The sequence below is a fragment of the Bombina bombina genome, chromosome 6 (genome assembly GCF_027579735.1).
Source record: "Bombina bombina isolate aBomBom1 chromosome 6, aBomBom1.pri, whole genome shotgun sequence".
In the NCBI taxonomy this organism is placed as follows: Eukaryota; Metazoa; Chordata; class Amphibia; order Anura; family Bombinatoridae; genus Bombina; species Bombina bombina.
In genome coordinates, this window is record NC_069504.1 from 726,222,859 (window position 1) to 726,238,971 (window position 16,113).

The 16,113-nt window shown below is 37.6% G+C and overlaps 1 protein-coding gene across 1 annotated transcript in view; it reads right to left on the reverse strand.

Annotated features, from left to right (window-relative positions):
- The window catches only part of AP1M2 (adaptor related protein complex 1 subunit mu 2), a 100,597-nt gene that overhangs the window by 39,963 nt on the left and 44,521 nt on the right, over nucleotides 1–16,113 (reverse strand). The window contains exon 9 of the mRNA XM_053717928.1: nucleotides 7,968–8,126. Coding sequence (XP_053573903.1) covers nucleotides 7,968–8,126 — 159 coding nt within the window. The remainder of the gene's footprint in view (nucleotides 1–7,967; nucleotides 8,127–16,113) is intronic.

Below are 16,113 nucleotides of genomic sequence, written 5' to 3' on the forward strand. Positions count from 1 at the left end.
AGAAACGCCAAAGTCATATATGTCTGCTATTTCTGAACAAAGGGGATCCCAGAGAAGCATTTACAACCATTTGTGCCATAATTGCACAAGTTGTTTGTAAATATCAGTGAGAAACCTAAAATTGTGAAAAATGTAGCTTTTTTAAATTTTGATCGCATTTGGCAGGTGAAATGGTGGCATGAAATATACCAAAATGGGCCTAGATCAATACTTGGGGTTGTCTACTCTACTACACTAAACTAAATCTAAAATTAACCCTAGAAGCTCCCTACATGCTCCCTAATTAACCCCTTCACTGCTGGGCATAATACACGTGTGGTGCGCAGTGGCATTTAGCAGCCTTCTAATTACCAAAAAGTAAAGCCAAAGCCATATATGTCTGCTATTTATGAACAAAGGGGATCCCAGAGAAGCATTTACAACCATTTATGCTATAATTGCATAAGTTGTTTGTAAATAATTTCAGTGAGAAACCTAAAGTTTGTGAAAAAAATTGTGAAAAAGTGAACAATTTTTTTTATTTGATCACATTTGGCGGTGAAATGGTGGCATGAAATATACCAAAATGGGCCTAGATCAATACTTTGGGATGTCTTCTAAAACAAAATATATACATGTCAATGGATATTCAGGGATTCCTGAAAGATATTAGTGTTCCAATGTAACTAGCGCTAATTTTGAAAAAAAGTGGTTTGGAAATAGAAAGTGCTACTTATATTTATGGCCCTATAACTTGCAAAAAGAGCAAAGAACATGTAAACATTGGGTATTTCTAAACTCAGGACAAAATTTAGAAACTATTTAGCATGGGTGTTTTTTGGAGGTTGTAGATGTGTAACAGATTTTGGGGGTCAAAGTTAGAAAAAGTGTGGGTTTTTTTACAATTTTTCCTCATATTTTATAATTTTTTTTATAGTAAATTATAAGATATGATGAAAATAATGGTAGCTTTTGAAAGTCCATTTAATGGCGAGAAAAACGGTATATAATATGTGTGGGTACAGTAAATGAGTAAGAGGAAAATTACAGCTAAACACAAACACCGCAAAAATGTAAAAATAGCCTTGGTCCCAAACGGACAGAAAATGGAAAAGTGCTGTGGACATTAAGGGGTTAAAGGCGTAGTACCGTTTTTTTCAGATTGTTATTTTTTCACTAAATAAAGTGTTTTCAAGCCTGTTTGTGGTCATTACTAGCCTGTTTAACATGTCTGACATTGAGGAAAGCCAATGTTCCATTTGTTTAGAAGCCATTGTGGAACCCCCACTTAAAATGTGTCCCTCATGTACTGAAAGGGCCTTACATTGCAAAGAACATATTTTAGCTGATAAAAGTATGTCCCAGGATGATTCTCAGTCAGAAGAGAATCAGGTTATGCCATCTACTTCTCCCCAAGTGTCACAACATTTAACGCCCGCCCAAGGGACGCCAAGTACTTCTAGTGCGTCTATTTCTTTCACCCTACAAGATATGGCCGCAGTTATGTCTACTACCCTCACAGAGGTATTATCTAAACTGCCTAGTTTGCAGGGGAAGCGCAGTAGGTCCGGTATTAGAGTAAATGCTGAGCCCTCTGACGCTTTATTGGCCATCTCCTATGTACCCTCACAATGTTCTGATTTGGGGTGGGGGCATTGCTGTCTGAGGGAGAGCTTTCTGATTCAGGAAAGATGTTCCCTCAAACAGACTCAGATATGACGGCTTTTAAGTTTTAGCTTGAACACCGCTTGTTGCTCAGGGAGGTTTTAGCGACTCTGGATGATTGTGACCCTATTGTAATTCCACCCGTGAAATTGTGTAAAATGGATAGATATCTAGAGGTCCCTACTTACACTAATGTTTTTCCAGTCCCTAAGAGGATTTCAGACATTGTTACTAAGGAATGGGATAGACCAGGCATTCCGTTCTCTCCCCCTCCTATTTTTAAGAAAATGTTTCCCATAACTGACACCATTCGGGATTTGTGGCAGACGGTCCCTAAGGTGGAGGGAGCTATTTCTACCCTGGCTAAGAGTACAACTATACCTATTGAGGACAGTTGTGCTTTCAAAGACCCTATGGATAAAAAATGAGAGGGTCTTCTAAAGAAAGTGTTTATTCATCAGGGTTTTCTTCTACAACCTATAGCGTGCATTGTTCCTGTAACTACTGCAGCTGCTTTTTGGTTTGAGGCTCTAGAGGAGTCTCTTAAGGTTGAGACCCCATTAGATGATATTTTAGATAGAATTAAGGCTCTCAAGCTAGCTAATTCTTTTATTACAGATAACGCTTTTCAAATGGCTAAATTAGCGGCAAAGAATTCAGGTTTTGCCATTTTAGCGTGTAGAGCGTTATGGCTTAAGTCCTGGTCTGCTGATGTGTCATCAAAATCTAAGCTATTAGCTATTCCGTTCAAAGGTAAGACCCTATTCGGGCCTGAACTGAAGGAGATCATTTCCGACATCACTGGAGGAAAAGGCCATGCCCTTCCTCAGGATAAGACAAATAGAATGAGGGCCAAACAAAATAATTTTTGTTCCTTTCTAAACTTCAAAGGTGGTCCCTCTACCCCCTCCACTGCCACAAAGCAGGAGGGGAATTTTCTCAATACAAGTCAGTCTGGAGACCTAACCAGACCTGGAATAAAGGTAAACAGACCAAGAAGCCCGCTGCTGCTACCAAGACAGCATGAAGGGGCAGCCCCCGATCCGGGACCGGATCTAGTAGGGGGCAGACTTTCTCTCTTTGCTCAGGCTTGGGCAAGAGATGTTCAGGATTCCTGGGATTTAGAAATCGTGACCCAGGGGTATCATCTGGATTTCAAAGATTCTCCTCCAAGGGGGAGATTTCATCTTTCACGTTTGTCTGTAAACCAGACAAAAAGAGAGGTGTTCTTATGCTGTGTAGAACACCTATATACTATGGGTGTAATCTGCCCAGTTCCAAAAGCAGAACAGGGACAGAGGTTTTACTCCAATCTGTTCGTGGTTCCCAAAAAAGAGGGAACCTTCAGACCGATTTTAGATCTCAAAATTCTAAACCATTTACATAAATCAGAGGGTGAGAGTGGAGAGACTAGAGGGTGTGTGTGTACCATTTACATAAATCAGAGGGTGGCTTCAGCCAAATTCATAAGATTCCAGTCGGACAATATCACGACTGTAGCATATATCAATCATCAAGGGGGAACAAAGAGTTCTCTAGAGATGATAGAGGTTTCCAAAATCATTCGATGGGCAGAGACTCACTCTTGCCATCTATCAGCAATCTATATCCCAGGAGTGGAGAACTGGGAAGCGGATTTTCTCAGTCGTCAGACTTTTCATCTGGGGGAGTGGGAGCTCCATCCGGAGGTGTTTGCACAATTGATTCATCAATGGGGCATACCAGAATTGGATCTAATGGCATCTCGTCAGAATGCCAAACTTCCTTGTTACGGGTCCAGATCAAGGGATCCTCAAGCAGTACTGATAGATGCTCTAGCAGTACCGTGGTTGTTTAACTTGGCTTATGTGTTTCCTCCTTTTTCTCTCCTTCCTCGTCTGATTGCCAGAATCAAACAGGAGAGGGCTACGGTAATTTTAATAGCACCTGCGTGGCCACGCAGGACTTGGTATGCAGATCTGGTGGAAATGTCATCTCTACCACCGTGGAAACTGCCACTGAGACAGGACCTTCTCATTCAGGGTCTGTTCCAACATCCAAATCTAGTTTCTCTGCGGCTGACTGCCTTTAGAACGCTTTTATCTAAGCAGGGATTCTCTGAGTGGGTCATAGATACCTTGATTCAGGCTCGAAAGCCTGTCACTAGGAAAATTTATCATAAGATATGGCGTAAATATCTTTATTGGTGCGAATCCAAAGGCTACTCATGGAGTAAGATCAGGATTCATAGGATTTTGTCCTTTCTCCAAGAAGGATTGGAGAAGGGGTTATCAGCTAGTTCCTTAAAGGGACAGATTTCTGCTTTGTCAATCTTATTGCACAAGCGTCTGGCAGATGTCCCAGATGTTCAGTCGTTTTGTCAAGTTTTGGTTAGAATTAAGCCTGTGTTTGTGTTTAAACCTGTTGCTCCGCCATGGAGTTTGAATTTAGTTCTTAAAGTTCTTCAAGGAGTTCCGTTTGAACCTATGCATTCCATAGATATTAAACTTCTATCTTGGAAAGTTCTGTTTTTAGTTGCTATCTCTTCTGCTCGAAGAGTTTCTGAGCTATCTGCATTACAATGCGACTCGCCTTATGTTATATTCCATTTTGATAAGGTGGTTTTGCGTACCAAACCTGGATTCCTTCCTAAGGTTGTTACTAATAGGAATATTAATCAGGAAATTGTTGTTCCTTCTCTGTGTCCTAACCCTTCTTCTAAGAAGGAGCATCTGTTATATAACTTGGACGTGGTTCGTGCCTTGAAGTTTTACTTGCAAGCGACCAAGGATTTCCGTCAAACATCTTCTCTGTTTGTTGTCTATTCTGGAAAGCATAGAGGTCAAAAAGCTATGGCTACCTCTCTTTCTTTTTGGCTGAAAAGCATCATCCGTTTGGCATAAGAGACTGCTGGACAGCAGCCTCCTGAAAGGATTGCAGCTCATTCTACTAGAGCGGTGGCTTCCACATGGGCTTTTAAAAATGTTGCTTCTGTTGAACAGATTTGTAAGGCTGCGACTTGATCTTCCCTTCATACCTTTTCCAAATTTTACAAATTTGATACTTTTGCTTCTTTGAAGGCTAATTTTTGGGAGAAAAGTTCTTCAAGCAGTGGTGCCTTCTGTTTAGGTATCTGTCTTGTCCCTCCCATTCATCAGTGTCCTGTAGCTTTGGTATTGTATCCCACAAGTAAAGGATGAATCCGTGGACTCGTCGTATCTTATAGAAGAAAAGTAAATGTATGCTTACCTGATAAATTGATTTCTTCTATGATACGATGAGTCCACGGCCCGCCCTGTCAATTTAAGACAGATTATATTTTTTGATTTAAAACTTCAGTCACCTCTGCACCTTTTAGTTTCTCCTTTTTCTTCCTATACCTTCGGTCGAATGACTGGGGGGTGAAGTCAAGGGGGGCTCTATATAGACAGCTCTGCTGTGGTGCTCTTTGCCACTTCCTGTTAGCAGGAGGATAATATCCCACAAGTAAAGGATGAATCCATGGACTCGTCGTATCATAGAAGAAATCAATTTATCAGGTAAGCATAAATTTACTTTTTCCATTTACCTGCCCATTCTTCTAATTTGTATAGATTCCCTTGTAAAGCAAGTTGTAAAGCACTGGCCTAATGGCCTTACACAACTTTGTATAATCTGCAAAAATAGAGAAATTGCTATTTAATCCCTGCTACAAATCATTAATTCATTTTTTTTAAAAGAACAGGGCCCAATATTGATCCCTGGGGGACTCAACTGATTACCTTTGTCGAATCTGAGTGTGTTCCGTTTACTACTATATGTTGCTCCATATCTTTTATCCAGTTATTTGTCTATGCGCTAACATATTCAAATATTCCCAGTCCCTTAATTTTGTACATTAAGATCTCATGTGGCACTGTATCAACCGCCTTTGCAAAATACAAGTATATCACATCAATTGATTCCCCTTTATCTATATTATTCCTCATAGAATTTAATTATATTAGTCTTGAATTCACAATCTTGTTTACCCGAATATACTCATCAATATAATCCCTTATAATCCCTTCAAGTATCTTCCTCACTACTTCCTCACTACTGATGTCAGACTAACTGGTCTATAGCTTCCTGAATCAGCCCTGCTTCCCTTTTTAATAAGTGGCACCACATCAGTCCTAGGGTGCTATGCCTGAGGATAATGAGATAAGAGTAGAGGCTTGGCTATAACAGTGCTAAATTCCCTTAAAACCCTTGGGTCTAATCCTTCTGGACCTGGAGTTTTATTTACCTTAATATTATCCAGTTTTTCCTGATCTCCTCTAGAGATTACCCAGTTAATGGTATGGGCTTGTATGTTGTAGTTTGTTTCAAAGTATCTCCCATTGGTACCTCTCTTGTGTATACTGAAGAAATTAACTGGTTTAGTAGCTCAGCCTTCTCCCTGTCACTGTTAAAGGGACACTGAACCCAAAAAATGTATTTCGTGATTCAGATAGAGCATGCAATTTTAAGCAACTTTCTAATTTACTCCTATTATCAATGTTTCTTCATTCTCTTGCTATCTTTATATAAAAAGAAGGCAACTAAGCTTTTTTCTTAATTTATCCACCAATCAGCAAGGACAACCTAGGTTGTTCACCAAAAGTGGGCCGGCATCTAAACTTACATTCTTGCATTTCAAAAACATTTTTTTGATAATAGGAGTAAATTAGAAAGTTGCCTAAAATGTCATGCTCTATCTGAATCACAAAAGAAAACATTTGGGTTCAGTGTCCCTTTAATCATACTACCCTTTACACATTTTAATGCACTTGTATTTTCCTTCTTAGATGTTTTGCCTTTTATGCATTTAAAAAAACTTATAGGGTTAGACTTAGAATCTTCTGCAATGAATCTTTCATTTTAAATTTTGGTTAATTTGATTGCTTTTTTGCATGATATGTTACATTCCTTATATGTTTTGCATGTTGAGTTTTCTTTGAATAATTTAAATTCCCTATGTTTTTTCATTATTTCTCTTAACATATTTTTACTTGTATAACCATATGGTATTTGTTGATATGTATATTTATTTAAAAAATATTTAAATGCTATCCATTTATTCTCTGTATTTTTATTAGAGAATAATCCAATATAACTTTATTCATAGTTTGATCCTATATTAATTGTGACTATGGGGCCTATTTTTTATGGTGCGAGCAAACGTGATGCGATGTAGCGTATCATGTCCGCTGCACATCGATAAATGCCGACAGCATACGCTCTCGGCATTTATCATTGCACCAGCAGTTCTTGTGAACTGCTGGTGCAATGCCGCCCACTGCAGATTCGAGGCCAATCGGCCGCTAGCAGGGGGTGTCAAACAACACAATCGTATTCGATTGGGTTGATTTCTGTCCGCCGCCTCAGAGTAGGCGGACATGTTATGGAGCAGCGATCTTTAGACCGCTGCTTCATAACTTCTGTTTACGGCGAGCCTGAAGGTTCGCCGGAAACACAGGGCATCAAGCTCCATACGGAGCTTGATAAATATGCCCATAAACTTATCTTTGAGAACATTAAAAAAAAAAATCTATCTCCCTTAGCTGAATTACTAGTTTTATTGGCCCAGCTTATGCCAGGGTAGTTAAAATCACCCATAATTAAAGCACTGTTTTTAGCGGCCTTTCCTATTTGCATTAGTAGTTGAGTTTCCTCCATGTCACTAATGTTGGGGGGCTTGTAGCATGTTCCTAGTAAAAAAAATAATTTAGAATTCCCCCATTGGCTACAGAAAAGCTGTGTAAACATAGTGAGCAAAAGAAAGTACACTCCAAGTGGGGGATAGGAAGATAAGTAATACAATTATAATTTTCAGTTCTCTCAAAGTATTGGGCTTTGGTTTAGACAGAGATCATATGAAGAAGCATCTGGATGTACAGAAAGTAATAAAATAAGGAGATCTGATTCCCCTGCAATCTCAACCCATTTTATGGGTTTTGGTTTCAAATAACAAAACAAGCTGTTTCATATACAAAAATAAACATGCATTATTTTTCATACCTTTTATAGTCTGCAGCTGGTGTAAGAAGTCATTGAAAACACATTAAGGGGAAACAATTTTACAGTATGTTGTCCCTTTAAGATGACACTAAACATTTTCCTGATGTATAAAGTTATCCATTTATTTTATATAGGTTACAGTATTTGATACATTGAATAAATTATAGTTCTAATTTCTTTTGTATTACTACTAACTACATATATGTTATGTTAAGTTAAAATGAGCATGTGTTGTGATTAATAAAGGATACCACCATAATACAGTTGAAAATTGTATTTACATAAAGTTGCTTCTGAAAAAATATAAAGAATATTATTCTCACCGGGAAAGATTTAATTGTCCAGACAACCACGTTTTTCTCTGGTAAATATTTTGCGCTGCCCACACTGGTCTTAAATTTAGGAGAATCAGCATCACTGGGAACAGGGACTGATATCTCCACATTGTTTGCTACAGATTGTTTCTTAAATTGCCCTTTTGCCTAGAAAAAAAAAGAGGAGAAAAGAGAAGAGAAAGTATAAGGTAGAATAACTGATAGTGGCAGCTTTAAAATGTGCATAAACACATTGTAATTGCAAACTTTCCTTAACACACCGGCCAAGTGTCAAAACAATTAGAATGTATTATATGTAAAAAGATAATTGTGTAGCGCTGAACTTAAAACACTTATGCCTCCTTTATAATGTCCTCCTCCTAGACAAAGAAAAGCTGAATATACAAAATTTAAGGTATAAAGAAGGCGCTAAAAGAGCTCTAAGTTTTACAGAAAAGGAGAGTGGTTAAATATTGCGAGAGTAGCTAAATATTGTAATGTAGCAACTGGATTCTACCTAGAGCGAGAAAAATAAATCTTCAAACGTAATGATGGGGATATTAAAGCATTTCTGGAATAGTTCTATTATGCTTTCTACTTTATTTGGATACTGTGTATATATGCTATCCACCTCACATGAACCCTGTATAGATGTATATAAATGTATCTAAAATCCGTAATGGAACCACCTTCTAGGAACCAAAATAAATAAATCAGATATTTAGATATAAAAATGATATTTTACTATTTGATCCTAAAACAAACAATAATGCATTAAATTACATAAACCAAATAAATGCAGATAAAAGCGTTTCATATATGATCATAAAACAAACATACAATTGTGCGCTTTCTAAATATAAAAATGATACTTTCTAAAAATCAAATTGAAGATATTTCCTCAATAAATATTTCTCATGATATAGCCCATATAGGATTGCAAGTGGTAATTGGCAGTATTCATATATACACCCTTTTCCGGAACGGGTATAATGTCAGTTTGTTCAATACTTTATGAATTAACCCCTCCTAGTGCGGTACATATAGTCCGTAAAATAGTAGTGGCCAACCACCATTGAACTTCTGATATTTCTTTAGACACGCAGTAGGGAGAAAGTTCAGGTCAATACTGATAGTTTTAGAAAGCAAGTCCGTACCTTGGGAAGACTTTGTATATCACAATAGAAATAGAAAGGGCACAGCATAGGTACTGCAGCAGCAGGTGTGCACGTTCCCAGGTTCTGCCAAACCTCAAATCCAGAGAAAATCCAAAAGGAGGAACAGCACCACAATAATAATGCTTATAGAGTTACTTTATTGGGACATCAGAAAACACAGCACAACGTTTCGGTCCTAATAGACCTTAATCATGTGACATGTTTAAGGTCTATTAGGACCGAAACGTCGTGCTGTGTTTTCTGATGTCCCAATAAAGTAACTCTATAAGCATTATTATTGTGGTGCTGTTCCTCCTTTTGGATTTTCTCAAGACTTTGTATATCGCCTGCTATGCAGGTTATCTTACCCTTTTCTGTATGCGGCTTCTTCTAACAGACTGACCTCCGCTAAACAAGCGGTTGACGTATGGCTCTCACTGGTTTCTTCGAACTTGCGCAAGTTACCTTCGGGGACCGGACTTCCTCTCTTGCACTTAGTACTAATTGTACGCAGTAATTGGTGTAATCTTCTGTTTTACCTTTGCAGCTCACAAATGCTGGTTCTCACCTCCGTGAGTGCACAGCCTCTGGCAGTTCCCTTTTGCTGATTTTCAACAGCTTCGGAGACAAAACTTTAAATGCACAGCTTCAACGGACAGCTTCAGAACACCCAGCTTTGGAAAACACACACAGCTTTTACACGTTTCACCCTAATTATGGGCTTTTTCAAGATGCTGTGTTTGCTTGGACTTAGCATTTAAATACTGCTCCGCTTTCTTTGATTGGTTAACGTCAGTTTGACGTCAATGGGCTGTAATGTTTGTTTCACAACGGAGTATCTGTCATCTTTAAAAATATTTATGCTTATTATATCACTGATCTAACTAAAAAATACTGAAAATGTTGCTTGCTGCAACTGTTTTCTAGTAGCCAATCTCCCTCTACCACTTGCCTTCTTTTTAGTAGGTGTTCTGGACTTGATACTGTAGTAGGCACTGCTAGTCACTGTTATTTATTTAGCAAAGCTTGCATTGCTTTGCAGTATGTTATTTATCACCTCTGCTAAGGCGAGTTAAAGACAGATATGTGGCAGGCTTAGGTGTATCTGCAGTGTGCACATCCAATCCTCATTATTGGAAAAACCCACCATTTTGGTTAAAATACAGAAAAAAATGGATCAAAATTAATAATGCACTGAAACAATTGTACAATAAATAACCATTTTATATCACAATATCAAGCTGTTTTGTCCTCCTTTATGTATCTATAAGATAAACATCAAATTGTTCCTGTCTGTGTTGCAATATAACCTGGGCCTGCAGTGACTTTGATTGAAAGCAAGCAGGTATGGCTGTAAGTTAGTGACCTGGCCTTTGCACCTATCACCATTTGACCAAATGCTCAACTCTTCACTATGTTTTTATTCTGAAAGCATCTAAGTGAGTGCTAACTAGAGATGTGTATTTAGAGATTTTGATTTCATAAAACAAAATATCCAAACTAATGCACCAATGTTACGTATACCTCCCAACATTTCAAAATTCAAAAGAGGGACAGCCCCTCCCCCCCCCAGCAAAAGTGTGATATGTGGTGGGCAGGAGCAGGGATGGGGCTTAAATATTAATACAATTCTAAATAAAGACATATATTTTAATACTCTTAGGCAGCAAATCAAACACAAGCTCAAACCACTGGTATGGCTATGTGAGCTCTGTATTTAATTAACCTTTGCAGAGACAGTGCTAAATATTTTTATCTTAATTGGACATTTAATAATAAATTCTTTAAAACTGCTCTCTGCTTTCCCCATTAATATTCTAGATTCTGGCCTTTAAAGTCAGCAAAAATGCACAGTAAAACAAGCTACACATAAACATGTACAAACACACTACATAGCATACACTTGCACGTGCAGACACACACACACACACACACACACTACATAGCATACACTTATACATGCAGATACACACACACACTACATAGCATACTCTTATACATGCAGATACACACACACTACATAGCATACACTTATACATGCAGATACACACACACTACATAGCATACAATTATACATGCAGATACACACACACACTACATAGCTTACACTTATACATGCAGCATACACACTTACTACATAGCATACACTTATACATGCAGATACACACAATACATAGCATATACTTATACATGTAGATACACCCAGCCACTACATAGCATACACTTAAACATGTAGATAGATACCCACTACATAGCTTACACTTATACATGCAGATACACACACACTACACAGCATACACATATATACACAGATACACACACACACTACATAACTTACACATGCAGATAGACACACACTTACAGCATACACTTATACATGAAGATAAACACACACACTACATAGCTTACACTTATACATGCAGATTTACAAACACACTTATATATACACACACACTACATAGCTTACACTTATACATGCAGAGACACACACTACATAGCATACACTTATACATGCAGATACACACACACACTTATACATACAGATACACACACACACTACATCATATATGGGTATAAGTAATTTATTGCATGGGGACCTGGGGTTATCAAGCACATTAGCTGGCAGTCTAAGGCTACCACTGTTCGTTACCCTGATGTTAACACTTCTCATTGTATAAAACTGAAGGCATGCTAGTATCACCAGGGTTTAGACGTCATCACTACCAGAGGTTAGAGGTCACCATTACCTGAGGTCAGAGGGTATACAGCCTTCTTACTCGTGCTTAACCCACACACCATTCCTTTTCCACAGGGAATCTAACAGGTATCTAACCCAGGGAATCTAACAGGTATCTAACCCTGGGAAAGGGTCCAATAGGATTTAACCCTAAGAGTGTGAACAATGGCTCTGACACGTCACAAATTGTCCCAGTCAGGTGCTGACGACGGCTCAGAGCCGTCGCTAGCACTTACCCACCTTGAGGGCAATTTGGGGGGCTCCCACTGACTCCCACCCTGGCGATCTGGCCTGTTTAGTGACAGGCATCGCCGGGGCTTCACGTTTTGCACAGAGACATCACGTGCAATGTGATGATGTCACCGCACAACTTTATTTTAAAATTACAATGGACAGTAGAGGGAAATGGGGGCATGCTGCTTAGAAGCTTGTATCTCAGGGGATCTGAAAAAATTAAAAAAAAAATATATATATATATATATATATTTTAAAAAAACAAATTAAAAAAAAAAACTCAAATCAAGCTTAGCACCCAGGTGGGAAATTGCTTAGCACTCAAAGGTTTTTTTGTTTTTTTTTTAAATGCCTGAGGCAATGCGGGAGAGATGGCAGGCAACCTGGGACAGAGGGACAGACACCTAAAATCGGAACTGTCCCGCGAAAATCGGGACAGTTGGGGGGTATGCGCAATGAAATGTGTCAGTATTCATTATTTTCTTTAAATTACCTTTAGGGGGTTAAATACTTACCGTTTGCGAGTTGGAGAGTCACGCTATCCTAGTCCTCTTCTTCACACAGCCCCGGCCGCGATGTTGCAATTGAAAGAGAGCTTCCCTTCCTTCCCTCAGAGGCAAAAGTCGAGATGGAAGGGAATTGGAACATATGGATGAAAGAGTGCAGCATTGGCTGTGAGCAACTGGGGTAGGAGGTGGAACCATGCAGCCTGTGCACTTGGGCAGCAGCTATTTTGCTTTAGAACTGAGGCTTGCACCATGATCTGCTGGTGTTGTGTGCTGTGCTGCCCGTGTTATGTGCTCGGCTTGTGCTGCCCCAGGGAACATTCTGTTCGCTAGCTGCCAAGATACATATACATATAAACAAGCTGAGTGCACAGTCACAGATGTCAGAGGGGAAACTCTGGCCAGGCTGCGGTCCCTCTTACCTGCAGGCCCCCCTGCATTGCGTGTCTGCAGGGCTAGACTCGCAGTCACTGCTCCCAGGGCCTGCACTAAAGAGAAGGTCATTTAGTACAGGACCTGGGAGCCGCTCCGCTAATCCTCCTATTAACATGGCTGGGGCTCTGTGAAGAAGAGGACTGAGTTAGTGTGGCTCTCCAGCATGCAAAAAGTAACTTTTTCACCTGTAGCCTAGTAACATTTACATTCATTTAATGAGAACAAGTGTAAATGTTTTATTAATATTCAGTATTTGTTTCCTTTAAACAAAAATAGCAAATAGTACAGCCAATGAATATTCGGGAAAGAAATTTCCCCGAATATTAGTTCTGAAAGATTCAGACGAACCTAATGTTTGTGTTTGATATTTGTATGTGATTTTACCTATTGAACCTTGCACCCAAGCTTGTCTGATGTTATTGGATGTGAACCCAGCTTTCTGTGCTTTTGTTTAAATACTTGTGAGTAGCTTTTGTTTAGATAATATACCATGTCCCTTTCTGGCAGTATACACAATATATGTTTTTCTCATTATTAAGTTAGAAATATTTAAAGTTACCTGTTGAGTCATAGGCAAAGGAAAAAATATTGCATTTCTTATCATTATAGGCACAGGGAAAAATATTACATTTCTGATAACAAAAACGCCATATTTTAAAATTGCAAAATACCCTATAAAAGTCTGTTCAACGTGTAAAACCTGTGTTCAAAAAAAGACTTCCTCCTCAGCCCCACCATTGTTAAAACTTTTGCTACAGCCAGCCTCTAAAATGTAATCAATTTAAAACCTTATCTTATAGACACAATTTAATGAAAATTAAACATTTGTCCATAAAATGACAAAGCCCCTGCTGTTTGTGAACACAAAAGAGAAACACAGGTGGAGTCCCATTGTCTAGGAACTTTGGTGAATAAAATTAAAAACAAATGGACCCTCACTCATATTGACCAGTATTGCATTATGTGTGTATAAGGATCATATGTTTTTGAAATAACTACTTCAAAAATCTGATAACTATATGTATAGATAATTTAAATATGGAATTAAGTATATGAAGTATATGAAATAACCAGTATGATATGAATATATATATATGCCTGTGTATGTATGTATCTATCTATATATCTATATATATATATATATATATATATAGATATATATATATATATATATATATATATATATATATATATATATGTGACTTGTACATTTATGTATTGTATATATATATATATATATATATACTATACACATACTGATTACCTGACCATATTATACTCCCAGGTATCGCGATGCATTGAGAAGTCATGACAGATTAAGATATACATATATCGAGAAACTATTGTAAAATACTATATAATTCATTATGCCTCATCTGTAACATACACTTATATATGAGATGCCCCCATAAAGGAAATTCTATTTGTGTATATGCCTTATGTATAAATAAGTGTCTATCTAAGTCATAAGGATTTAATTTTAAACTGGTACATTTTAGTTAAACAAAAAAATATTAAATTAAATATATTTGCATGCTTGTAAGTAGACATGGATGTATGTATGCATGCATATGTATGTGTATATATATATATACATATATATATATATATATATATATATATGTATGATATATGAAAAATTAGTTCTAAGAAGAATAAATATAAGAAAGTTACACAAGTTAACTTTTATAGCACAACTCACCAATGCCATCTTGTGGTGAATTAGTAAAAATACAACCCGCTATACTTAACATTGGGTGAATTATTCCCAAAAGTTAAATAGCATCCATCCAATCACAGCACTACAGGTCCTCACACATCTGTGACTGGCTGTTAGAGATTAGGGCGGAGTTATAGTTCAGGATAAATTGGGTCACTGAGCATTCAGAGACTCTGGAGGGCATAAAAGTGAGGGCGAAGTGCTGTCTAATTGTCCCTTGAAATAGAATTTTGAATCCTGGTTGTACCCATCTCATATTTTTGGTATCCTTGGAACATTTGTGCCTATTTTTCCTGTGGATTAAGAGAGTTTGTGGGATTGCAGAGGAAACACAAATCTTGACTATTGATAACCCAGGGCTTGGAGGAGCAAACATTTGGGGAAGTATAAAAAGTCTTTAATTATATATAATCGGTTGTTGCATTTAAGATCCTTATTAAGATTTTTTTATTAGATGATTATAGGCCCAATTTTTATATGTACTTGTCCAGGAATCTAATTCAGCTACCAATATCAGAAAATCTTGTTACAGATAGCGTTCACTTAATTCAGTTTATTGTAAGAAAAACCCTGGTTTTGTGTTTAAGTATATTTTATTTTAGTAGTTTTATATTCCCTAAGATTGAGACTTGTTGAGGCATTAGAGAGGTTCTTATGCGTTCCTTCGGCTTTAGATATACATTCTGAATCTGAAGGCATTGTATTTTTAAGTTACCAAAACCTAATTTTAATGATAATTTTTGGCTAAGATTATATTAAAGGGACAGTATACTGTAAAATGGTTTTTCCCTTAATGTGTTTACAATTGCTTTTTTTACCAACTGCAGAGTAAAAATGTATGAAAATTAGCTTTTTAAGGTTTATTTCTGTATTTTAAAGCTCTGATTTTGTGTTTTGAAGCCACAGCCTAATAAAATAGGTTGAGCTTGTAGGTATAATCAGATCTCATTACTGTATCACATTGTGCACATATACCTGCTTCTTTAGCTTATATCTGTCCTTAAAACAATCACCAGTACTTTGAGAGAACAATGGAAAATCAACATTTTATTACCTTATCTCTGCTTTATCACACTGGGAGTGTAATTTCTTCTGCTGGCTGTGTTTACAAAGCTTATCTATAGCTGGTACGCGCGGCCACAAACTTTCAGAATAGGTGGGGATACCACATGCTAAATTAACAATTTCAAATGCCAATATAAGGGTAAAGGAGCTACTTGTAAACAATTTAATACACTCCAGCAGGTAAAGTGGATCATTGGGAACAAATTAAAGGGGAGAAAATTTTTGAGTAAACTGTCCCTTTAAATAACCGTTGTTAGTAACACATATTGCATAATTGGTTCATGCTGGTTCATTTTACCAT